This window comes from Halichoerus grypus, chromosome 13 (genome assembly GCF_964656455.1).
Source record: "Halichoerus grypus chromosome 13, mHalGry1.hap1.1, whole genome shotgun sequence".
Lineage (NCBI taxonomy): Eukaryota > Metazoa > Chordata > Mammalia > Carnivora > Phocidae > Halichoerus > Halichoerus grypus.
In genome coordinates, this window is record NC_135724.1 from 86,218,589 (window position 1) to 86,246,105 (window position 27,517).

General features: G+C 39.3%; 1 protein-coding gene across 2 annotated transcripts in view; it reads left to right on the top strand.

Moving 5' to 3' along the window:
• Positions 1–27,517, top strand: part of TMEM116 (transmembrane protein 116) — an 85,038-nt gene that overhangs the window by 37,017 nt on the left and 20,504 nt on the right. Inside the window, exons 5-11 of one of the 2 annotated variants that reach the window (XM_036076636.2) lie at positions 9,640–9,744; positions 12,927–12,976; positions 13,828–13,911; positions 14,260–14,395; positions 17,082–17,226; positions 17,991–18,064; positions 19,066–19,785. In XM_036076636.2, the coding sequence (XP_035932529.1) occupies positions 9,640–9,744; positions 12,927–12,976; positions 13,828–13,911; positions 14,260–14,395; positions 17,082–17,226; positions 17,991–18,064; positions 19,066–19,317 (846 nt within the window). In that variant the 3' untranslated portion in view covers positions 19,318–19,785. Of the gene's footprint in view, positions 1–9,639; positions 9,745–12,926; positions 12,977–13,827; positions 13,912–14,259; positions 14,396–17,081; positions 17,227–17,990; positions 18,065–19,065; positions 19,786–27,517 lie in introns of those variants that run through there. The other variant, XM_078060954.1, reaches the window with a different exon arrangement.

Consider the following 27,517-nt stretch of genomic DNA (forward strand, 5'->3'; position numbering starts at 1 on the left):
CCTAAGTGAACTAATAGATATAAGTATTGCACACTGACAGCTGCTTATATTATAAAAAGAGAGGCTATTTGGTGTTATGTGTTCCTTGAAGGAAGAACACGCCACAACCTATGAAGTATTACTGGTCATTGACTCCAAAACCCCTGAATTTGACCTTTTAGGGTGGCAGTATATATCTAACCATCAATAAACAGAAAATACCGAGACAAAAAATATGATAAACTATACCATAGAGGTGCGATCAGAAAAATACAGAAAAATCTGTGGAAAATTAAAGGGTAAAAAACTGATTTGGGGACACCTAGGTGGTGCAGTTGGTTAAGTGTCCGACTCTTGGTTTTGGCTCAGGTCGTGATCTGAGGCTGTGGGATTGAGCCCTGTATCAGGCTTCATGCTCTGTGTGGAGTCTGCTTGAGGCTCTCTCTCCCTCTGCCCACCTCAAAAATAAATAAGTAAATCTTTAAAAAATTTTTGATTTCTTCAACAAATCAATGAATAATAAGGGAAAAAACCCAAAAGATGGAAGGGGAAACTGGCGTTTAGAAGGGATTTAAAAATAGATATATATATTGCAGAGGCAGGACTTCTGGAAAGGTGGTGTGAAGCGCTTGGAAGACCTACTGCCCAGTGAAACAGCTATTTAACTGTGAAAATTATAAGAAAACAACCATGTAAAGTCACTGGAAATTGTCCTATGGGTATAAAACAAATAGACAAATATTTATTCAAGAAACTTTATTAAATCTTAATGGAGCAGTGAGAATCTATGGCATTTGAGACATGACTTGTTTGCATCCTCTTCCTGTCAGACATGTGTGATGAAAGCTCTACTCCAGGTGCTTTACTGTGAGTGGGTGTGGCCAAGAGATGGAAACTCCCTCCCCACCCAGCTCCTGCTCTAGGGCTACAGTTTCACTCCAGGAGGGGCAGCGGAAGACTGCCAACATCATTCATCCTTCCCAGCCCTATGCTCTGTTTCAGACAGGTGCAGCTAAGGGAACAAAGACTTCTTTCTCCTACTCACCCACTATTCATAGAGCAAGGGCTCTGCCTCATATGCAACAGGCAGAGAATACTGGGGCCTGATGACACTTGTGCCAACTTGCTTATATATTGGAGGCTGGTAGAGATAAGCCAGAAGAACCAGGGTCTGCCATTCCCCTCTCCCTGTGCTTCTGGTGTCATATCCAAAAAATCATTGCCAAGACTAATTAGACATTTTCCTCTATGTTTTCTTCTGGAAGCTTACAATTTCAGGTCATATATTTAAGTCTTTAATCCATTTTGAGTTGACTTTTCTGTATAGTATAAGGATCCAATTCCTTTTTTTTTTGAATGTGAATATCCAGTTTTGCCATCACCCTATATTGAAGAGATTATTCTTTCCCCATTGTTTATTCTTCGTTCCTTTGTCAAAGATTAGTTATATGGTTGTTTATTTCTGGGCTCTCGATTCTGGTTTTTTTTCTTATACGTCTGTTTTTATTCTATATTATTTTGCTTACTCTACCATATTATACCAATGCCATAAGCATTATTTTGCTTACCATACCATATTATTTTGCTTCCTGTAGCTTTGTAATATAATAGGAAATCAGGAAGTATGATGCATTCATTTTTGTTGTTCTTGTTCAAGATTGCTTTAGCTATTCAGGGTCTTTTGTGTTTACATTTTTCTCCAAAAAATGTCATTGGAATTTTGTAGGGATTGAACTTGTAGATTATTTTGGCTAGTATGGACATTTTAATAATCCTAATTCTTCCAGTCCAGGGACACAGGATATCTTTCCATTTATGTATGTCTTCAGTTTCTTTCATCAGTGTTTTAGAGTTTTGAGTGTACAGATTTTTCATCTCCTTGGCTAAATTTTTTCTTACGTATTTTATTATTTTTGATGATATTGTAAGTTTAATTGTTTTCTTAATTTCTTTTTCATATAGTTTGTTGTTAGTGTTCAGAAACACAGATGATTTTTGTAGATTGGTTTTGTATTCTGCAGCTTTACTGAATTTACTTCTAAAAGTTTTTTTTTATGGAGTCCTTAGGTTTTTTGTGGAGTCCTTAGGATTTTCTGTGTATAAGATCTTGTCATCTGCAAATAGAGACAATTTTACTTCTTCCTTTACAATTTGGATACCTTTTATTTCTTTTTCTTGCCTAACTGCTCTGGCTAGCACTCCCATAGAAGTGACAAGAGTGAGCATCCTGTCTTGTTGCTGATTTTAGGGGAAAAGCTTTCAGATTTCACCACTGAGTATGATGTTCGCTTGTCATGTATGGCCTTTATTGTGTGAGGTACATTTCTTTTATATCTAGTATGTTGAGAAGTTTTTATTATGATAGGATGTTGAATTTTCTTAAATGCTTTTAATGCTCCAGTTCAGATGATCATGTGATTTTTAGACTTCATTCTGTTTATGTGCTTGTTATGACTTTGTTAAATTAAATTTGTTAAGAGGAGCACAGGGCAGGTCCTAGAGGAAGTATACAGCACTCTTCAAGGGGCCACGTGGGGAGGTCAAGGGCAGAATGCAGACAGAGAGGCAGAATTTGGGGCACACTGTGTTGTTACAGACTGTGGGTGGAATGCGTTGGGGTTCCCAGGGTAGGGCCAGATCAGCCAATTCAACCAAAGAAGCAGCATTTTCATAAGCCCATGGGGGTTTTTATCCAAGAGGCACATAAAGCATACTGGTCCTGGGAGCCGAGGGGTACTGTTGATCACAAGGGCTGTTGGGGAAGTCATATCAGGAACTTATATTTATTGTGACTCTGGACTGCTATCAAGGGCATGCACTTGCCTGAGGGGGCTGGTGTCTAAGGATCCTGCAAGCTCTGGGCTTAACAAAATGGATCTCAAGGTAGCAGTGCCATGGAGTAACTCTCAACAGTGGTGTATCACATTTATTGTTTTGCATATGTTGAATCAGCCTTGCCTTCAAGGGATAAATCCCATTGGGTAATGGTATATGATCCTTTTAATGTTCTGTTGAATTTTGTTTGCTAGCATTTTGTTGATTTTTGCACCTCTGTTCTTCAGGGATATTGGCCTGTAATTTTCTTTTCTTTTTTTTTTTATTTTATTTTATTTTTATTTTTTTATTGTTATGTTAATCCCCATACATTATATCATTAGTTTTAGATATAGTGTTCCATGATTCATTGTTTGTGCATAACACTCAGTGCTCCATGCAGAACGTGCCCTCCTCAATACCCATCACCAGGCTAACCCATCCTCCCACCCCCCTCCCCTCTAGAACCCTCAGTTTGTTTTTCAGAGTCCATCGTCTCTCATGGTTCTTCTCCCCCTCTGATTTCCCCCCCTTCGTTCTTCCCCTCCTGCTACATTCTTCTTCTTCTTTTTTTCTTTCTTAACATATATTGCATTATTTGTTTCAGAGGTACAGATCTGAGATTCAACAGTCTTGCACAATTCACAGCGCTTACCAGAGCACATACCCTCCCCAGTGTCCATCACCCAGTCACCCCATCCCTCCCACCCCACCCCCCACTCCAACAACCCTCAGTTTGTTTCCTGAGATTAAGAATTCCTCATATCAGTGAGGTCATATGATACATGTCTTTCTCTGTTTGACTTATTTCGCTCAGCATAATACCCTCCAGTTCCATCCACGTCGTTGCAAATGGCAAGATCTCATTCCTTTTGATGGCTGCATAATATTCCATTGTATATATACACCACATCTTCTTTATCCATTCATCTGTGGATGGACATCTTGGCTCTTTCCACAGTTTGGCTATTGTGGACATTGCTGCTATAAACATCGGGGTGCACGTAGCCTTTCGGGTCCCTACTTTTGTATCTTTGGGGTAAATACCCAGTAGTGCAATTGCTGGATCATATGGTAGCTCTATTTTCAACTTTTTGAGGAACCTCCGTACTGTTTTCCAGAGTTGGCCTGTAATTTTCTTTTCTTGTAACGTTTTTGTCTAGCTTTGAACAGGATAGTACAGGCCTCATTAAATGAGCTTGGAAGTATTCCATCTTCTGTAATTTTTTTGGAAGAATTTGAGAAGGTCGGGCATTAATTTCTCTCTTAGGGGAGAACACAGGAAGTAACCTCTTCGACATCGGCCACAGCAACTTCTTGCAAGACATGTCTCTAAAGACAAGGGAAGCAAAAGCAAAAATGAACTGTTGGGACTTCATTAAGATAAAAAACTTCTGCACAGCAAAGGAAACAGTCAGCAAAGCTAAAAGGCAACCCATGGAATGGGAGAAGATATTTGCAAATGACATATCAGATAGAGGGCTGGTATCTAAGATCTATAAAGAACTTACAAACTCAACACCCAGAAAACAAATAATCTAGTCAAGAAATGGGCAGAAGACATGAACAGACCCTTCTCCAAAGAAGACATATGAATGGCTAACAAACTCATGAAAAAATGCTCCACATCACTAGCCATCAGGGAAATACAAATCAAAACCACAGTGAGATACCACCTTACAGCAGTTAGAATGGCTAAAATTAACAAGACAGGGAACAACAAATGTTGGCGAGGATGTGGAGAAGGGGGAACCCTCTAACACTGTTGGTAGGAATGCAAGCTGGTACAGCCACTCTGGAAAACAGTGTGGAGGTTCCTCAAAAAGTTAAAAATAGAGCTACGCTACAACCCAGCAATTGCACTACTAGGTATTTACCCCAAAAATACAGATGTAGTGAAAAGAAGGGGCACATGCACCCCGATGTTCATAGCAGCAATGTCCACAGTAGCCAAACTGTGGAAGGAGCCAAGATGTCCTTCAACAGATGAATGGATAAAGAAGGTGTGGTTCATATATACAATGGAATATACTCAGCCATCAGAAAGGATGAATACCTATCATTTGCATCGACATGGATGGAACTGGAGGGGATCATGCTAAGTGAAATAAGTCAAGCAGAGAAAGACAATTACCATATGGTTTCACTCATATGTGGAATATAAGGAATAGCGCAGAGGATCATAGGGGAAGGGAGGGAAAACTGAATAGGAAGAAATCAGAGAGGGAGACAAACCATGAGAGACTCTGGACTCCGGGAAACAAACTGAGGGTTACAGAAGGGAGGGGGGTGGGAGGATGGGGTAACTGGGTGATGGGTATTAAGGGGGGCATGTGATGTGATGAGCACTGGGTGTTATATGCAACTAATGAATCACTGAACACTACATCAGAAACTAATGATATACTATATGTTGGCTAATTGAACATAATAAAAAATAAAATAAAATCAATTTATAAATTTAAAAAAAATGTTTAGTAGAGTTCACCGGTGAAACCAAATGGTCCTAAAATTTTCTTTGTTGGGAGGTTGCAATTACTGATTCTGTCTTCTTACTCATTATTTGTTCAGAGTTCCTGTTTCATGATTCAGTCATGATAATTTGTATGTTTCTAGGAATTTATCCATTTCTTCTACGTTATTCAATTTGTAAGTGTATAATTGTTCATAATAGTCTCAGGATCTTTTGTATTTCTGTGGTATTGGTTGTAATGTCTTTCCTTTTTCTTTTTTGACAATAAAAATGGTAATTAAATTTTATTGGATCAATGATCCTTTTGTTCTAGTACCCAGTTCATTATCTGTTAACACATTTTTATCAAATAATATAGTTACTAAAACTTCCATATTATTTTCCAATAAAGCAGATAAAACTCATTGAAAAAATTTTTTTATTTTACTATAGTTGATACACAATGTTATATTGGTTTCAGGTGTACATCATAGTGACTCAACATCTCTATTCATTATCTGAGCTCACCACAAGTATAGCTGTCATCTGTCACCATACAATGCTGTTACGGTATTACTGACTATATTTCCTATGCTGTGCTTGTGTAATGTCTGTAATGTATGCGGTGCCTGTGTATTGTCTCCCCTTTCATTTCATTTATTTGAATCTTTTCTCCTTTTTCTTAGTCAGTCTAGCCAAAAGTTAGTCAGTTTTGTTTATACTTAGGAAAAACTTGGTTTTGTTGATCTTTCTATTGTTTCTCATCCTCTATTTCATCTATTTCTGCTCTGATCTTGTTTCCTTCCTTCTATTACTATTGGGCTTACTTTGTTCTTTTTCTAGTTCCTAGAGGTGTAAACTTAGGTTGTTTATTTGAGATCTTTCTTTTTCTTTATGTAAGCATTTATTGTTCTAAATTTCCCTCTTAGAACTATTTTTGCTGCATCCCCTAAGTTTTGATATGTTGTGTTCCTTTTTTGCAGTTGTCTTGAGATATTTTTAAATTTTTCTTGGGGTGCTTGGGTGGCACAGTCAGTTAAGTGTCTGCCTTTGGCTCAGGTCATGATCCCTGGGTCCTGGGATCGAGTCTCACATCGGGCTCCTTGCTCAGTAGGGAGTCTGCTTGTCCCTCTGCCTGCCTCTCTCTCTCTCTGACAAATAAATAAAATCTTTAAAAATTTTTTCCTTTTAATTTCTTCTTTGATGCATTGGTTGTTCAGGAGTGTGTTGTTTAGTTTCCATGTATTTGGGAATTTTACAGTTTCCCTCTTGTTATTGATTTCTAGTTTCATATCATTATGATTGGAAAAGATGCTTGATATGATTTCAGTCTTCTTAAATTTGTTAAGACTTGTTTTGCAACCTAATATATTATCATTCTGGAGAATATTCCAAGTGCACTTGAAAAGAGAAAGGTACAGGGATACATTTGAATTGAACTCAGAATTTTTCAAAATAAGCCCTAATTAATAAAACTATTTTATATTCAAACTAGAACAATTTTAATAAAACTTTCCTTTCCAGAAACAATAATAAAGGAAACAAGGCATTTTGTAAAATGTGGTTCTAAACAAGTAACAGTAAAAAATGTATACTTCCACCTCCTCAAAACAGAGGCTACTTTCTGTTCCTCAGCCTTGGAAACAAGGTGATGAACAGTCTGTAAGTTTTGGCAGGGGGTTGCAATAACAAAGCTCAAGCAGTTCTTAAAAAGAATTTGGGGGAACTTGACCAAAGGATCCAAATTCAGTTTTTAATAACAGATATAGGGGTGAAATGGCTCCTTCCAAGTAGCAATGCCACTGCCCCATGCTCACCTGTGTTGTGTTCCTGCTCTGAGGGAAACTTCTTCTTTTTAGAGGTTCACTGTCCAGGGAGCTCTCTGTGTGAATGAGGTGAGCGCAGACTCCACATGGCTATTTTAAGGCTTGGAGTCAAAAGTATTTTTCAACATGGCTGGGCAGAGTCCATGTGTTAAACAACCCATCTCCAGTTTGTCCTAATTCCTCATCAAGCATTTGTAGACCTAGGACAACAGTTTTTATGTCACCATAATCACATCTATGTCATTCTAACTTATGATTCATACTTTGTGCCTTGAAATAGTCCATGTATTTAACAATAATACCTATACATAAAACAATCCACCGTTATAACTTATACGGTCACAAAACATTAATGATCTTCTGTAGACCAAGCAAATGTTTTTAACCATAATTGTGGCACATCAAATTCACAGCCAAAATCCCCAAGATCAAACAAATTTGCACAATGCAAATAATATTTTAAAATACACACACACATACATTCATACACACACTTCTTACAGAATTGTGCTTGGGAAAACTCCCATTTGTTGAGTGGCACTGAGGACACCTTTTGCTAAACTGCTGCTCCAGGTATTTTTGTTTGGAAAACCTATCACAATAGGTCACAGCTGTTTACTGATAAGCAGAAAAGAAAGATATGCTTGTGGCAAGCAGAAAGTTTTAAGGTCTTTCAAGTTGTATTTTAAAAAGGACCTACAGAAATGTTTAAATGTTCTCAGGATGCAAAGTTGGAGCTGAAATGTGATTATCAAACCAGCTACAAAAAGTGTATGGCAGCCATCTCTTCAGGTAAAACCTGGTACCCAGATATGCAAGAAAGCTTCAGGACAGGCTTCAGGAAAGCTTCAGGCTTGTTGATCTTGTCCCATATTCTCGCATAATCTGATCATGTGTGGAGCTGGACAGGGGGGCAGGTGCTGCCATTTTGGGGAACCAGGGCTCAGCAGCACCACCGCAAACTCCATGGGCCACTTCAGCATCACCTGCATGTCAAGCCACTGAGGGGCCAGGGATCAGGAGCGACTGGGGAGCTGCTGGAGCAGCTGCCCAACCTCTGGCTCCTCAGCGGAGCTCACAGCCAACCAAGATTTATAAGATTTTATTAGATGCCAGACATTGCAGAGTTTACATTATTGGTTATTAGATTTATATATACATATATATATATATATATATTCCTTTATATTTGATTTTGTCTTGGATGTCACTAACTATGAATCTATCTGATCCTTTCAAGGCTTGCTTATTTTTCTAAGTCTTGCTTTTGAACTTTCATTTGGGCAGTCTTTCATGTAGAGCTAATTTCGTCCCATTAGTGAGGCGATACTCTTCTTATGATTCTACCTTATTATTCTGTAGGACCCTCATTTCCTGCCTATATGTTAGGAAGTCTTTCCACTCTGGCTGATGGAAACACAAACTATTGCTTTGGAGATTGTTTTACCTATTCCTCTCTGGTTGTTCTGTTCCCAGTCTTCATGGTTTTCTGTCTCACATGCATAGATCAATACTTAATCAAGGACTCGAGGATACCCCTGCAAATCTCCAGAGCACTATATCTGTGTGGCTACCTCTTCTCAGATAATCTGCTTCATGTATTGTAGCTCTTTGGCCTCTCCAAACTCTGAACTCTGTCTCCTCATTCACCAAGACAGCCCATCTGTTTGGATTCCCCCTCACTGCACTCACTTTTTCCTGCCAGTGAGATGGGACATTTGCTTGTTTTTCTTCTTTCAGGGATTACTGTTCTGCACTGATTGTTACCTAATATTTGAAAACCAGTTGTTTCATATTTTCCCAATTTTTCGTTTTTAAGGCTAAAGGGCAAATTCTCTTTCTATTATTTTATCAAAGATGGAAGCAGAAATTTTTTTCTCTGGGATTTTGTCCTGCTGATTCTTTGCTATCTTGTCAGTTCTTTGATGCTTTTAAGGATTTAAAAAATATTTCATCCAACATGTTTAATTTTTTTAAATGGGAAATTTGGTTCAAATAGCCTAAGCTATCATTATTACAAATGGAAATCCTTATGTTCTTTCCAATTAAAAAATAAAATAGAGGGCGCCTGGGTGGCTCAGTTGGTTAAGTGACTGCCTTCGGCTCAGGTCATGATCCTGGAGTCCCTGGATCGAGTCCCGCATCGGGCTCCCTGCTCAGCAGGGAGCCTGCTTCTCCCTCTGACCCTCCCCCCTCTCATGTGCTCTCTCTCTCTCATTCTCTCTGTCTCAAATAAATAAATAAAATCTTTAAAAAAAAAAAATAAATAAATAAATAAAATAGAAAAATACTTTAGGATATCTTCATAATAGTAGAATAGTTGGGTGAGAGGAGGTGGCTAATGCTGTGGTTCCTCTAAATAGTCAAAAGGATAAAATAAGGAATCCAAGACATATAATAGGTAGGGCTAGGTAGAATTCCCGGACATGGCCCAGTTTTGCATGTTATGGATATTAGACGGTAAGTTACTAATAGACCATTAGGTAGGATTCTTATAGCAGAAAATAATGTAATAAATTGAAAGGAGTCAGAGTGGGACAGTTACGAGTTTTTTTGATTCTCACCTAGATATTCTACATTTCCTCATTCCTTTACACCGTCAATTACATCTGGTATCTGTACAAAGAGCTGAGGATGAGACATAACCAGAGTGGACAGAGCACATTTCCACTGGTAAGTTTTATTTAGAGCTAATAGTTAAGAACAGTATGCTAAACAAATCTATATGTCCTTGATAAACAGTGTAAGCACTCAGCACTGGGTAGGTGAATTCATGGAGGTTAATAAAAGAACAATCATGTTCTCACAGTTTCCATTCTGTTGAAAAGATTTCCTCTTCTCTCTTGCCATCAAAAAAATAAAAAGGTTTTGATTATAGGAAACGTTATTTACATACAGTACTATCCTTACTGCCTGGTTCCATCCTTCTTAGCTCCATGCCAATCCATCATTGCCGCTAGAGTAAAGAATAAGATCTTGGGTAGAGTCAGGGATGGTGCTCAGTTTGCTCACATGGAATTTGGGCTACAGGTATTGGAAAGGGAGAATGTCTGTTTTGCTCCGCTGTATTTATTCAGTATGTGCGGATAACAGATACTGGTTTTCTGAAGGGCAGAGGGGTTCATGTGTTGTAATCAGAAAACAAGATGGATCCAGGGAGTAGTTGTTTTCCCTTCTTTGGTTCAAAGAGAGTTTGGGGCACTGTCTAGTATTACATTTATAAAAGAGAGGAGAACACTAAGTACATCTGGATTTTTTGTGTGTGTATGCGTACTTTACATATCACATAATTTGTTTATTTTAAGTTACAATTCAGTGGTTTTTAAAGGAGACTTACTAGCTTGTAAAATACCATAAATCCGTTCTAGAATATTTTCTTCGCCCTAGTCAAATTCTTCATGCCCATTTATTTTATTTTTTTTTTTCAAAGATTTTATTTATTTGACAGAGATAGAGAGAGGGAGAGCACAAGCAGGTGGAGTGGCAGGCAGAGGGAGAGGGAGAAGCAGGCTCCCCGCTGAGGAAGGAGCCCGATGTGGGACTCGATCCCAGGACCCTGGGATCATGACCTGAGCCGAAGGCAGCCGCCCAACCGACTGAGCCACCCAGGCGCGCCATCATGCCCATTTATTGTTAATTTCCTTCCCACCCCCTGCACTAGGCACTGCTAATCTAATTTCTGACTCTAGAGATTTTCCTTTTCTGGACATTTCATATAGATGGAATCATCCAATATATAGTCTGTTATGTCTGATTGATTTCATTTAGCATAATGCTTTTGAAGTTTATCCATTATAGCATGTATAATCATTCCTTTTTAGTGCTGAATAGTATTCCATTGTCTAGTACACTCAGTTTCTTACTCCTTTTTTTTTAAATTTTATTATGTTATGTTAGTCACCATACAATACATCATTGGTTTTTGATGTGATCCACGATCCATTGTTTTCATATCAGTTTCTTATTCCTGATTCTTTCAGTGTATCACTAAGTGATCTTGGTAGAAAACATTTTTAGGGGCACCTGGGTGGCTCAGTCAGTTTAAGTGTCTGCCTTCGGCTCAGGTCATGATCCCAGGGTCCTGGGATCAAGTTCTGCATCAGGCTCCCTGCTCAGCAAGGAGTCTGCTTCTCCCTCTGCCCCTTTCCCCTGCTTGTGCTCTATCTCGCTCTCTCTCAAATAAATAAAATCATTTAAAAAAAAACATTTTTACGATGTTAGCAATTTTCATTTCTTTGGCTGTCATTATATATTTTAATCTTATTATGTAAATCTTACTAAATATTCCAGTTTTCTTATTTCTACAGTATCCATTCTGTTATATATATATATTTTTAAGATTTTATCTTTAAGTAATCTGTGTACCCAACATGGGGCTTGAACCTACAACCCCGAGGTCAAGAGTTGCACGCTCCACTGACTGAGCCAACCAGGCACCCCGTTGTGTTTTTTTTGTTTTTGTTTTGTTTTGTTTTTAAAGGTTTTTTTATTTATTCATTTGACAGAGAGAGACACAGCAAGAGAGGGAACACAAGCAGGGGGAGTGGGAGAGGGAGAAGCAGGCTTCCCGCCGAGCAGGAAGCCTGATGTGGGGCTCCATCCCAGGACCCTGGGATCATGACCTGAGCTGAAGGCAGATGCCTAACAACTTAGCCACCCAGGCGCCCCTTGTTGTGTTTTTTTTGAAGGGGATTTTTTGTTTAAGAGCATGAATGAATGAATGAATGAATTTCCAGAAATGAATCTGGAAAACTTCCCCACATACCTTTCTCTAGAGCCTACAGATCAGTTCTAGACCAAATGAAAATGGTATATTATCATACACATGATGAAACTCAATAAAAATTTGTTGAATGAATAAATGGTACTATTATCAGTAAGTTTTTTTTAAATCAGAGATTGATTGACAGGAAGGTAAGTACAAGAATTAAACACAAGTTAGCCTGATGGATAGAGGATAGAATAAAAAGAAGGGACACAGGTGGGAGAGGTCACCAAAGACTGATTTTGCTTATTTCCCATTTTGCTTAAAGTCAACAATGGCTGACTTACTTGAAATCATTTACTATTCCTGATCCATAGTTTTTAGGGTAAATCAGTTACCCATCTCTGATTATTGATTAACTGCTCACTTAATGCTTATTGATTTTTAACAATGCCATTCTAGAATATAATATGATTTCTTACCTCAGAACAGAAAAAAGCTGTTTTCTATTCTATTTTCACTTTAAGGTGTTCTATTCAAAGTCTTTTACCATAAACTTCCAGTGGGTAGATAACATTCTTCTGTAAATTATTTTTCAGTGTCTTAACACAACTAGGGGTTTTTGGAATGTTCTTTCTTCTAGAGTCTAATAGATGTTATATCCAAAGGGCTTATTTGACCCTCCTCCCTTATGCTAATCCTGGCCTATTAAGCTTTCTGCTGGTCATCTTATACATAGACTTCTGCTCCACCCATAAGATCTGAAAAGTCCATACCTTCCTGGATCTAAAAGAGAATAGAATTGAACTATTATTAGAAGATTGAGGAGTACTGTATGATTTCGTATTTACCTTTCTTCTTAAGAGAATTTGTTGTGGTATCCAAGTCTTATATTAAGCTACTTCCTGCAGGCTCTCCTTGTGGCTGTTGTTGTTGTACTTTTTAGAATATAGTAATACAGATAAAATTCCCTTGCCTCCAATGCTGAGGAACTATCTATTTGATTAAATTTTGGAGCAAATATTGCTTGACAGAAGCAAGGTGGCTCTTGGGAATTTTTGTTCGTTCAGGTGCTAAGTGATGACCTGATATTTATTATATTATGACTGGCAATATTCTAAGACTTTACTCATATTTATTCTTTTCACAGGTTATAGATTATACTTGTCACGTTGGTCAAATAGCCATCATTTTGTCAAGGTGAGGTTTTTGCTTTCCTTTCTAGCAAGGCGTAAACTCTCATTATTCTGTGGTCTAGGTGAGAACAAATACGAGGACAGTGCCCTTCATTTCCATTGAGTCTATCACTCCTAGGTCCTCACAGAGCCTTACTGAGTTGGAAGCAACAAACATATGATCATTGGAACCATATTCCCAGATAGAATAGGCAAGCAGTTACAGATTTGGATTTTTAACCTTAATTCTGCCATTAACTCTATGTGACCTTCAACAAATATTTCTCTTTAAGTCTTTGGACTTCTAATTCCTTTTTATATCATAAAGAGTTATAACAGATGGCATTCAAGATCTCATCAATGGGTGAGAGTCTTACAACTGTTTACCCCCAGAAGGATCTAGATCTCACCTAATGTAGTGGTCATATCAGAGTTTGTAACTTTTACTTCTGGATCTTTTCCTCTTACAGGGAGCTGGCTGTATTTAGCTGGATAAATAATTGGTTATTTAAACGTATGCTTTGAAAAAGCTCCCAGGAAGGGGCTAATGAAAATGAAGTTATTCCTGGTGGTCATAGAAAGTTAGCACAGAACTCCTTGTTAGATTTTTTCCTTTAACTTTGACCCACACCCAAAGACTCTCTGACATTCTTTTAGGGTTCATTAATTTAGGTTTGAAATGCATTCTCCACTCCACTTACCCAACAATTGGACAAGAAGTATATGTAAGGGTTTTGAACCATTTTTCTTGAAGAAATTATATATTTGTGGAGAGTGGGGGGTGATGGAGTTGGGAGAAGAACAGAGTATTTTGTGAAGGGGAAAGACATAAAAATGTCTGAATATTAGGGTGATAAGTTTTTTTCCCCCTCCCAGCCTGATACCTCTGCTGTTGATGATACCTGTATTCTGTCTGGGCAATGTTAGTGAATGTTTCCACAACTTCAGCCAGAGCCACAGGTAAGCAAGGACCAAGTCTATTATTTCCATTTTCTTTTCTATATAAAGATATGGAAAAGACTTTCTACATACATTCTGGACAAGTTGCTTGTATTTGGAACAAGGTTCTGTGGAACCTTGGTAGCGTTTATAGAACAAGGTATAGTCAAGGCAAAAAATACTTAAGTAGAAATATAATGCGAAGTGATTGGAAGATAATGTATCTATGAGAAGGAATAAGGTGTTATGGGCAAGGGTTAGCAAAATGGTAAGAAAAATTGCATATTTAATAGATTTTGTTGTGCCAAATGGGTATCTCTCTAGTCTTGTGTCTGTAGTAGTGGTCCTGTCCATTGATTCTCTTCCTAGGTGTATTCTGATGTACTCACCACCATCAGCCGTGGCTGAACTGCCTTCTGCCAACACATCAGTCTGTAGCACACTTTATTTTTATGGGATCACCATTTTCCTGACCACCTTTCTCCTCAGCCTCCTCACCATTGTGGTATGGTGCCACCTGCTTTTATGGAAAGAGAGGGGATTGGGAGGGATGGGGCATTATTCCCAGGGACTGGGAAAATGGGATGGAGAGGTATTTCCTAAAGTCCTAGAACTAAGAAAGTAGCCAAGAGATATTGACAGTTTAATTACTACCTCAGTATTTGGACTTCCCAAGATTAAATGATTGGTGGGGAAAGAGTCTATAGTCATTATGTGAGAATTATGCTCACTCTAGGGCTAATTAATATATGTTCCTGTGGATCCTCATGGAAGACCAGACCAGAAAACTAGTATATGTCAAGTATGTCCTTTATACAGGATAACACTCCAGAACATAGGAAATGTGCTTTGATTTAATTTGATAATTTTCCAAATAATGAAGGAATTTTCTTTTCTCAATCCTTTATTAGCTATAAATGTATTTATGCTATGTCTACCTGGGGTTAAAATGCTAAGGGGCTTAGGCATTTACTAAATACTCATTTGACATCGTCAGAATGATGTACAGTTAAAATAATTAGCCATGGAATAATATTTTATTTACACATAACTGCCTAGTACAAAATCAGCACACAAGTAAATATGCCTTTTTATCTGCCATGTCTACTTTTCAGTGTCATTTTCTCCTCTCTCTATATGCTGGTTCAAGGATTACAAACTGCCTGCAGAGCAAATTGATCCCACGGATATGTTTTGTTTTGCTAGCGCAGCTGGCACATGTAAACCAAATAAAATTATGGAGAATTTCTTTTAACAATTTAAAAATAAGTTATAGAGGGGCGCCTGGGTGGCTCAGTCGTTAAGCGTCTGCCTTCAGCTCAGGTCATGATCCCAGGGTCCTGGGATCGAGCCCCGCATCGGGCTCCCTGCTCAGCAGGAAGCCTGCTTCTCCCTCTCCCACTCCCCCTGCTTGTGTTCCCTCTCTTGCTGTCTCTCTCTGTCAAATAAATAAAAATTTAAAAAAAAATCTTTAAAAAAACAAAAATAAGTTATAGAGATAGCTTAGCTCAAATCAGCAACTTTGTAAAGAGGGTGAAATGAATAGTTTATATTAAGATGATTTTGATGATCTACATTTAGAACTGATTGACAAGAGAGGCAGGTATCCCAGAGCCTGGCACCCCGGGGATACTTGATTGCTTCTTTATTTTTTTGTTTTGTTTTGTTTTATTTTATTATGTTATGTTAATCACCATACATTACATCATTAGTTTTTGATGTAGTGTTCCATGATTCATTGTTTGCATATAACACCCAGTGCTCCATTCAGTACGTGCCCTCTTAATACCCATCAGCAGGTTAACCCATCCTCCCACCCCCCTCCCCTCTAGAACCCTGTTTGTTTCTCAGAGTCCATAGTCTCTCATGGTTCGTCTCTCCCTCCGATTTCCCTCCCTTCATTTTTCCCTTCCTGCTATCTTCTTCTTTTTTTTTTTTTTTAACATATAATGTATTATTTGTTTCAGAGGTACAGGTCTGTGATTCAACAGTCTTAAACAATTCACAGCGCTCACCATAGCACATACCCTCCCCAATGTCTATCACCCAGCCACCCCATCCCTCCCACCCCCCACCACTCCAGCAACCCTCAGTTTGTTTCCTGAGATTAAGAATTCCTCATATCAGTGAGATTGTATGATTGCTTCTTTAAATAACACAAGCTTCAGTGGGTATTCAGAATCAGAACTGATTCTACTAGACATAAATATTCCCAAATAAGTAAAAGCTTCCTTTTGATTCCTATGTCTGTGGGGAAAGGAAACTACATGGCTAAACTTAATAAAATAATTGGCTTATTAACTTAGAGAGTGGGTCTGGATTATTAGGGAAAATTTTAGATTTGTCAGATTTGTTACCAAGATTATTACCTAATTTACTTCCCACAGAAAGCACGTTGGACTTCTGAACTGCTTTATATTTGTTTCATTAGCTTAACCTTATATGGATAGCCCCCAGATGGAAGGGGAAAACAGTCTATTTTCCATCTAAGGGCAAGAAGAGACTTCCTAAACCTTTTTTTTTTGCTTAGAGTTGAGAATTTAAGCTCAGCCAGGGTGCTGATGTGTTTATTCTAAGGGTATTAAGCACAGACTTCCTTCTTTTTTTGTTTTTTTTTAAAGATTTTATTTATTTATTTGACAGAGAGAGATACAGCAAGAGAGGGAACACAAGGGGGAGAGTGGGAGAGGGAGAAGCAGGCTTCCCACCGAGCAGGGAGCCCAATGCAGGGCTCGATCCCAGGACCCTGGAATCACGACCTGAGCCGAAGGCAGACGCTTAACGACTGAGCCACCCAGGCGCCCCATGCACAGACTTCTTTCTAACACAATCTCTAGTAAAGTGCTTTAAAAGAGGGTCTGGTTAGATCTTAGCTTTAACTTCCCATACATACTGTGATTAGCCTCAGTTAGGGGGAAAAAAAAAAAAGCCTGAGAGTTGATGTCAAGTTTATGTATTGAACGTGGTAACCACAGGTTTGTCTAATATCTGTCCATTTCCCTTGGCTAAGCAAAAGTTCACTCTGAAGATGATTTTCTTTCAGAAAAAGCCAGTCTTAAATGGTAAAGACAGAATGAGTTTTCCTGCTGTCAGATCCTGAGAGAAGTGATTCCTCTACAACAAGAGGAAGCTAGAGCTGGGAAGTTTTACCAAGCCTCAGGCAAACTACTCACTTATGTACCCATGTTTAGGTCTTACTCATCCAAGCGCAGACTCTGTATAAGAAGTTTGTGAAATCAACTGGCTTCCTGGGGAGTGAACAGTGGGCAGTGATTCACATTGTGGAGCAGCGAGTACGCTTCTACCCAGTGGCCTTCTCTTGCTGCTGGGGCCCAGGTGGGTTTCTTAATGGGAAGAGCTGGGCAATGACGAGGACACCTATTGGGGTCTGATCAAGCAAAGTGGGCTCACCAAGAAGGATGACTGAAACTTGTAAAATTCCTGTCCAACCGTAAAATCTATGTTGGTCCCACTTTCTTCTTTTTATTCCTATGTTTTAGAAATTAAGGTAATTAGACATGAGATGCAGCCTAAGAGAGGAAACATCCTGATAGAGCTCAGAGATATTAACACCTGCCCTTTCTACTACAGAAAGTATAGTGAGGATCAGATTGGATAATGCTTATGAAAGAGCTTGGTAAATTCTGAAACACTAAGAAGTGTAATTTATCTCCCATAGTGTGTCTTACCATCATTGCTATACTAATAACCTGCAAAGTTTAGTCAGTGAGGAATAGAAGTTGGAGACTGGAGGCCCAGTGGTTTATGTAACTGGTTAATCTCACTCCTAGTCTTCATTGTGCTTATACCTTTATCTCTCATGGTGTGTAGGCATGTATACTGGGGAATTTTTTTTTAGGATTTTATTTATTTATCAGAGAGAGAGAGCAGGAGCAGGGGGAGCAGCAGGCAGAGGGAGAAGCAGGCTCCCCGCTGAGCAGGGAGCCCGATGCGGGACTCGATCCCCGGACGCTGGGATCATGATCTGAGCTGAAGGCAGACACTTAACCAACTGAGCCACCCAGGCGTCCCTATATTGGGGAATTTTATGCTCAGACAGGTAGGGCTGGCAAGAAGATTTATACTTTGTGTTTTCACAGCTGTCATTCTGATGATCATGAAGTTGACTAAGCCACAGGACATGAAACTTCACATGGCCCTCTGTGTTCTCCAGGTAACACCTTCAGCATCTGTTTTTATACCCTCTTATCCTGTTCTCTTACACTGACATTACTCAGTAAGCACAGTTTTTTCCCTTAGCGTATTTATTTCTATGTTGCAAAGAGAAAATGTATTATTTATATTCAGTTATGAAGAATGTGAAGTTTTCCTCACAGATGAGGTAGACACTTTTGTGAAAGTCCTGCCATGCATTCCAGAGCATATGTATCTCTAGTTAACTTCATTTTATTGGTGTGTTTTTAAGGGATGGGTAGCAAAAAAACAAGATCGACCAGATAATGTTTTTATGAAACACTGATAGTGACATAATTCTTCCCCACCCAGAGTGAATTGAATGGGATAAATTAGCTATTCTAGGTAAATGGGGAGAGAGGAATACAGAAATAGAACAATTTTCTTTTTTCCTCTTTAATCAGACTTATGAAGCCTTTTTTGAGTTATCTGACTATACTGATAAGGCACTTTTCTCAAGCCTGACCTGGGAAATGGAAGTAATAAGGAAGGGCATTGAAATGAGTTCATTTTCCTTATGTATATGCCAAGAAGTATGACCAACTTTCAGTCATCCATAACAAGGTACAGTGTAAAGAGTGAGTTCAGAAAGAGCTAGAAAGGGAAGAAATCAGAGAGGGAGACAAACCATGAGAGACTAAGGACTCCAGTAAACAAACTGAGGGTTACAGAAGGTAGGGGGTGGGGGGATGGAGTAACCGGGTGATAGGTATTTTAAGGGCACGTGTTGTGATGAGAATTGGGTGTTATATGCAACTAATGAATCGTTGAACACTATATCAAAAACTAATGATGTACTATATGTTGGCTAATTGAACATAATAAAAAAAAAAAGGGCTAGAAAAATATAAAAAACTGACACCAGATCTTGCTGTTTGAGATAAAACAAATATAACAATGAGTATAAATAAGGGGAATGGGGACGATTCCCTGGATCTCTGAAAACCTGAAGGATGGGTTCCATCACTTCATCTCCTCCAGGCTCTAACAGCATCATCCCAGGGTCTGCTCAACTGTGGAGTATATAGCTGGACACAATACAAGTTCTACCAACTAAAGCAACAGGCTCGGCGTGATGCAGACACCCAAACACCATTATTATGTTCACAGAAGAGATTCTATAGCAGGGGCCTAGATACAGTGGAGTCTACCCTTGATTTTGCTACCAGCCCTCCACCATTCTTTGAAACTGTAATACTGGAACATCCAGGAACCAGAATTATTCCACACTAATGGATTGAGAAGAGTGTTGGGAAACATCTCAAGTCTTTTCCAACCATGCCTTAAACTATGGAAGTGAAAGAGGATGTAGTGCTGTGGTTAGTAGGTTTTCTTGTTGAATTGGGCAGGATCTCTGTTATTCTCAGATTCACTAGTAATTCTTCAAGTCTTTGTTCAAAGAGGTGAAGCCACTTTCCTTCTAAGAGATAGACTCCTATCACCTCAGTGAATACTAGATTTGTTTAAATCTCTTCTAGATAAGTTCCAGGTTATTATTTATATGTGCCATTTCCAGGCTCTCTACTCCATGGTCGTGGGGGAAGTAGGGTGGCATGCAGCAGCTTGCTCAGATTTTGCTAGTATTGTTATTCTCTCTGAGGTTGGACAAAGAAAGTCCTGGGTTTCTGTTCTTTGAAGAGTTTTTGAAACTCAGAAGAAGCAAGGACAGTAACTGTCAAAAAACTGACGGTGGGATCCTCAGGCACATCCTACTTTCTTATTTGTTCAGTGCTGTTCTAAGTCTTTTTTTTTTTTTTTTAATATTTTTATTTATTTATTTGACAGAGAGAGACATAGCAAGAGAGGGAACACAAGCAGGGGAAGTGGGAGAGGGAGAAGCAGGCTTCCCGCTGAGCAGGGAGCCCGATGCGGGGCTCGATCCCAGGATCCTGGGATCATAACCCGAGCCGAAGGCAGACGCTTAACAACTGAGCCACCCAGGCGCCCCACAGCTGTTCTAAGTCTTAACAGTAGGAACCATCTGCTCTAGGAAATTAAGGCCAATCTTATGGAGTTAGAGGGGATAATAAGATTTAAGAGAAATCAGGATTAAAAGAAATTTTAGGTGGGGCGCCTGGGTGGCTCAGTCGTTAAGCGTCTGCCTTCGGCTCAGGTCATGATCCCAGGGTCCTGGGATCGAGCCCCGCATCGGGCTCCCTGCTCAGCGGGAAGCCTGCTTCTCCCTCTCCCACTCCCCCTGCTTGTGTTCCCTCTCTCGCTGTGTCTCTGTCAAAGAAATAAATAAATCTTTAAAAAAAAAAGAAAGAAAGAAATTTTAGGTATCAAAAACTCTCAACTCCTATTTATAAGCGAAAGTCCAAAAGTAGGTTTCATAGTGCCTGGACATAGAATTAGGTTGAACCATATGAACTTACCATTTTTGTAGGTGAAAATGGCGTAATATCATCAATTTTACATGGTTTAACCTAATGGTAAGTGTTTAATGTATGTTTATAGAATAAATGAATGAATAAGTGAATGAATGGCTAGAAAGAACCTTTTGGTAAAGAAAAGATTCCCAGACTGCAGAGCCTCATTCACTAGTAGGAATGTCTAATCCGTTTCTTCTTCCCCCTCCCCTTTCCCTCCTCCTCCTCCTCTTCTTCTTCTAAAAGATTTAATTTATTTATTTGAGAGAGAGTGCAAGCAGGGGGTGGAGCAGAGGGAGAGGGACAAGCAGACTCTATGCTGAGCATAGAGCCCGACACAGGGCTCAATCCCAGGACCCTGATGATACCATGACCTGAGCTGAAACCAAGAGTCGGACACTTAACTGACTGAGCCACCCAGGCACCTCTTCTTTAATCACACAACAAGTGATGTTTGATCTCTTCAGTTAAGTTATGAACAAAGTCAGTCTGAGGCCAGGGCATTAGATACTATGATGCCAAAACAAAAAGGAAAAGCCAAATGGACAAAGTGGCTGGAATGACAATCAACTAAAACACCTGGAACTAGTAATGAGATGCTTCTCACCTGATATACTCCCTCGGTCTGTCCAAGGAAAAATCCTTAAGATTAGAGAAAATTGACAGAGTAAATTACAATGGTGAATTAGATAGGATACTCTGAAACATAAGTTTCCAGAGATCATTCCGAAGGAACTCTCTGTAGAAATGTTAGGGAGCTCGGTTAACAGCTCTTTAGGTTTGAGGCCATGAGCTTCACCTTACTGTGGAGGGTGACCTGGCCTTGTTATGTCAAAAACACATCTTGAGGCCTGTCATTGCCCTATAGCTCTGAAACCTGATCTGGATAGCATAGACAAGAAATATTGCTTCACATAGGGAGCTGCTTTAAGTTCTTTTAATTTAAAAATGTTAATTAAGTAGTCAACATTTGGAGAGACAGATGAAAAAAAAAAGAATTCCTATTTCTGTAGACCTTGAGGGACACCAGAACTACAGAGTCCAATTCTTAAAAAAGTTTTTTTAGTGGGGCGCCTGGGTGGCTCAGTCATTAAACGTCCACCTTCGGCTCAGATCATGAGCTCAGGGTCCCGGGATCGAGTCCTGCATTGGGCTCCCTGCTCAGCAGGGAGCCTGCTTCTCCCTCTCCCACTCCCCCTGCTTGTGTTCCCTCTCTCGCTGTCTCTCTCTCTGTCAAATAAATAAATAAAATCTTAAAAAAAAAAGTCCTTTTTGTATCACTTCATATTTGGCTTTATTACCAGAAAGAAGGTAATTATCAAATGTTTGTCAGGTTTGTTCATCTTGCTTCTCTGATTAATTTTTTGCATTGACACTGGTCTTAAATCTTCTATGGATGTAAGTAAACAAAAAGGTAGTAGGAATGAGAAACAGTAAAAGGCTAGGCAAGATCCAGATTAGGATTATAAGCTTTTTGTCATACTGAGAGTCAGAGGGGACACATGGAGCTGGGCCACTATTCAAACTGTCCCCATAACCCTTAGATTCACATGTAGGAGGGGTATAGATATAGACACAGTGACATTCATAAAATTGTTGCAATGACACTTGTCCAGGTTGTAGTCATAGTGGAATATAGTGGTATCTATATTCCACTTAGTGGTATATAAGCAGGTTTGATTAATATAGATCTGTGAACCACGTTGGGTACCATCCCTCTCATCAGCTCTGTCTGTGGCTTCAAAAAACTCTGCACCCCAATACCACATGTCCTACATGGGGAAGTGGGGAAGTGTTTGATGTTTCTTAATTCAGTCAACAGCCTTTCACATTGTGCATCTTTGGCCTTGCACTTACTGAAGACCTTAATCATCCCCTTAGATTCACTGCCATGGTTTCCAAACCTGTCCCCTTTGTATTCATATAATGATATCAACTTTCCAGGCAACCTTTGTGCCCTTTCCAAAGATTTTAACACAATGATTCTCCACGCTTCAGCACCAGCCCTGGTAACAGTAACCTTGTTCTTTGTAAGGAATGCCATCTTGCTTGTAGGTATCTGTCTGGCACCACCTGGAAATACCATTACAGTGTTCTGGGAGGTCACACTCATCTACTCTGAGGCAGCAGGGTGTAGAAATTTGCTGGTTTTGTAGAAGGATCCCAAATGTGCAGTCTGAACCTTTCTTCAGCTGGCATGAGGGCAGACAGTAGTGATCATTTTAATAATTAAGGACACTGCCACAATCACATTCTTTTCCTTTATCTACTTTCTTTGTTTTTTTTTTTTTCCAATATGGCTTTCCAAAGGAGCTTTGGAGCTCAGGTTTTTTTGAACAGGCAGTACCCTCTAGGCTTATGCAGCAGCCGGTGGAAGTAGTCAAAGCTGTAGTTGCTGAAGCCCATATCTATAATAAGAAATTCATGCATAGGACAGAGGTTCTGGCCATGACACTTGCAGGTCACATGGTCATGCTTCATTCCCAAGTTTTGGCCAAGCTTGTGAGCCATAAGAGCTGTGAAATGTGGTATATTTTTTTTTTTAAAGATTTTATTTATTTATTTGAGAGAGAGAGAATGAGAGAGAGCGAGTACATGAGAGAGGGGAGGGTCAGAGGGAGAAGCAGACTCCCTGCTGAGCAGGGAGCCCGATGCGGGACTCGATCCCGGGACTCCAGGATCATGACCTAAGCCGAAGGCAGTCGCTTAACCAACTGAGCCACCCAGGCGCCCGAAATGTGGTATATTTTCATGACAGAAAGATTCAACACTGGTTGAATTCTTAGCAGTGCAGATACCACTAAGAAATACATGGCTCTGGTACTTCCCAAGACCTTGGCTAATGACCATATGAGCAACATTATGCTTCACTCTTCTCAAAAGATGCCAGTCTCTCTAGCAGTTAAAATTTTGTAGTGTTTCTTGCAAATTCAGGGAGATTTTCACTAGGTTTCTCTCTGTCCATATCTTTAACCCAGTAAGTAATACTGTCACATTTAATTTCTTCTTGTACCTGTTAACCTGAACATCCATTACCATCTGTATTGTCTTGGTAGCATTATTATTCCACATTTGGAACTGCATATTGTCAACCACAGTAAATGTTTCAGCATGCTTGGAAAGTGACCACATATAGGACATTGAAAAGGAAGAGGGTTCTATTTTGCTCTGAAATTATGAAGTGGTTAAGAGCTTCTCCTGTTTATCTCCACTCACTGTACAAGACTAACCTGATTTTAAAGATATGCTGAAAACCATATGCCCAAAATTCTTTGAAGTATATATAGGCTTGATGCCAAAGACAGTGTCATGTAAAGTCAGGACTCCCTTTATAGCCCTGAGCAAGTGCTAATAGTCACAAGAGAATGCAGGTCACCCTCTAAACATCCAGTCATCCTGAATAAAAGGCATGTCAAGCCTAGTATCCCATTTTGATGTGTATAAACAGGGAAGTTCTTGATAAATAATCCTTTCTTTTGCTTCAAATTAATAATAGGCCATTTTTCTTGTATGAGCAGAATATAGGACACTTTTTCTGCTTTTTCTTCCCATCCTTTGAATATCATCAAGTTGCTAGGGATGACTATTTTATAATAAAGAGATTTCCATTTACAATGCATCCCTTGAAGAATATTCACTATCAGCAATAAGATGACATGCAGCTTAATATAGGAAGGGCTCATTCTCAAGTGCCCCATTCAGGAACTCCTGGAAGAAAAATCACTCTAAACCTTACCCATGACCACTTGATTTCATAGAAGGAAGTGCATAAGGGAGGCAAAGTAACTGGGGTTGTCATTGTCATGGCCCAGTTGAAACAACTAATGGTCCTACACCTCTGTCTCAGTTGCCTTGCCTGAGATCCGAATCTTTGTCAGTAACACAGTTTGGCTAAAGCTCAAGGCTTTGCTGCCTGTTGCAAGGATAGCTGCTCCCACCCTGGGAGTTACAAGATGACATCTGTTGTTTGTGCCTCTTCCTACTCCTGTTGTGGTCTCTCTTCACAGGAGTGCTCTTACTTTGCAACCTTCATGAAAGCACAAAATTTTAGTGCTGCTTAGCTGAGCTCCTGCTATCTTCATAGAGGAGTATACCAAGGAGAGGAAGCTTTCAGAGGTCCTGTCAGTATTATGACTCACGATCAGGCCCCAAGAAAAGAAAAAGCTATAACCTTCTTCCTTTATTCCCAGTCCCCATGGAAGTCTTCACCTCCTGTCATTCATTGTTCTTTTGAGTCATTGAAACCAAAGGTTTCCAGGGGCGCTGGCGTGGCTCAGTCGTTAAGCATCTGTCTTCGGCTCAGGTCATGATCCCAGGGTCCTGGGATCGAGCTCCGCATTGAGCTCTGCATCAGGCTCCCTGCTCCGCGGGAAGCCTGCTTCTCCCTCTCCCACTCCCCCTGCTTGTGTTCCCTCTCTCACTGTGTCTCTCTCTGTCAAATAAATAGAGAAAATTAAAAAAAAAAAAAAAGGAAGAAAAGAAACCAAAGGTTTCCAGAGCAGGGGTTTGTAGATCTCTGGGTAGATCACATTTTGCACCATCCCTACTTTGAACCATTCAGCCCTTTGCAAACCTCCAGTTCCTTTTTCTTTCTTTGTTATTCACAATATGTTTATTGGCTTATTCCTAGAATACATGTAAAAGAATAACCCATGCCTCTGTGAAAAGCAAATATATGAACTGGAGAACAGTATTTGTGTTCAGTTCTTTTTTCTCTTTAGCCTTATGGTATGAGGTCAAAATAATGTTTTCTAAAATTATCTAGGTTATAATTTTTTATCTAGACCTATTCTAGATATTATGGTGGTATTACTCATTTTGAATACAGCTAAGTTCATATGTTACTGTTTGTATTTCATTTTGGGTTTTCCCCCACCTTTTGGATGATGATGATTTTGGGAAAATGTGAAATATTACCATGATTCTAAAACTCAGTAGTATACCGGGGCGCCTGGGTGGCTCAGTCGTTGAGCGTCTGCCTTCGGCTCAGGTCGTGGTCCCAGGGGCCTGGGATCGAGCCCCGCACGGGCTTCCCGCTCCTCAGGAAGCCTGCTTCTCCCTTTCCCACTCCCCCTGCTTGTGTTCTCTCTCTCACTGTCTGTCTCTGTCAAATAAATAAATAGAATCTTTAAAAAAATAAATAAAATAAAAAATAAAACTCAGTAGTATACCAAAGAAAAGTATGCAGAGTACACTTCCTTGAGCCTTTAATCTGTTCCATGTCCTACTTCTTTCTACCCAGTTCCCAACCACCAATCTTAATAGTACTTAGTTTATTTTTCCTGTATTTTTTCTGCACAAATTAGTAGATGCATGTGTATTTTCTTGTATCCTCCTCTCTCTCTCTCTTTTTTTAAAGATTTTATTTATTTATTTGAGAGAGAGAATGTGCACAAGAGAGTGAGCCCGAGTGGTGGGGAAGGGCAGAGGGAGAGGGAAAAGCAGAGGGGAGAAGCTCAGCAGGGAGCCTGATGTGGGGCTCGGTCCCAGGACCCTGGGATCATGATCTGACCTGAAGGCAGATGCTTAACCAACTGAGCCATCCAGGTGCCTCTATCCTCTTCTTTCTTATATAAATGTAGTGTAACATTTTGTATTTTCCTCTTTAAACTTAAAGATACATCCTGTAAATCATTCCATAGCAGTTCAGTGAGATATTCCTCATTCTCTCTCTCTCCCTCTCTCCCTCTCTCTCTCTCTCTCTCTCTCTCTGTCTTTTTTTACAGCTGCATAGTACTCCATTTTGTGGATATTTATTCAGTCACTCTTCTGTGTATGGGCTTTTCAATTGTTTATATTGTTTTGAAATTACACACAATACATCAACAAATAATCTTGTACATATGTATTTTTGTGGAGGCAAGTTCCTCCACAAAATGGGGAAGCAGTGCCTCTGTAACTAACTGTAAATGTAGCTTTGTTTGATATTTTCAAATTCCCCTTCAAAAGGGTTTTGCCAGTTGCATTTCCACCAGCAATGTATTAGAGTGTATTAGAGTGCCTATTTTCCCACATTGTAAGCAACAGGGTATGTTACCATAAATTTTAATTTTCACCAAACTAATAGGTGAGAAGTGGCATCTCAGTGTGGTTTAACTTGTATTTTTCTAATTTGAATGAATTTGAACATGTTTAAATATGTTTAAGGTCATTTTTGTATCTTTTAATATTATCTGTTCATTTCTTTCCCCCCTTTTCTATCAAGTTTTTCGTCTATTTTCTCTTTAACTACCTCCCAGCTTTATTGAAGTATATAATTCATGAATAAAATGGCATTTATATGAGAGCATACAACATGCTGACTTGATATATGTATGTACTGTGAAGTATTTATTTACATATAAAATATATATTAATGTAAATATAAATTTTTTAAAAGGCAAAGGAACTAGGACAGTTAAAAGAATTTTGGAGAAGAATAACATATAGGAGGAACCCGTCTTTTCAATTTGAAGACTGTGTGGTATTGGTGATGGGATAGATACATAGATCAAGCAAACAGAAAAGAGAACCCACACATGTATGGCCAACTAGTTTTTGACAGAGGAGCAATAACAACTGCATGGAGGAAGGACCGTCTTTTCAACAAATGGTACTGGAAAACTAAATACATATAGACCAAAAAAAAATGACCTCAACCTAAACCTCACAAAAGTCCCCTCAAAATGGGTCATAGATTTAAATGTAAAATGTAAAACTATAAAACTTTTTAGAAGAAAATATAGAACATCTTTAGGACCTAGGGCTTGGTGAGGAATTCTTTTTTTTTTTTCCCAAAGATTTTATTTATTTGACAGAGAGACACAGCGAGAGAGGGAACACAAGCAAGGGGAGTGGGAGAGGGAGAAGCAGGCTTCCCATGAGCAGGGAGCCCCATGTGGCACTCGATCCCAGGACCCCTTGATCATGACCTGAGCCGAAGGCAGACACTTAACGACTGAGCCACCCAGGTGCCCCAAAACTCTTAACTTATAAAAGACCCTGTTAAGGTATGAAAAGACAAGCTAAAAACTGGGAGAAAATATTTGCAAACCACATATCTGATAAAGGACTCATCTAGAATA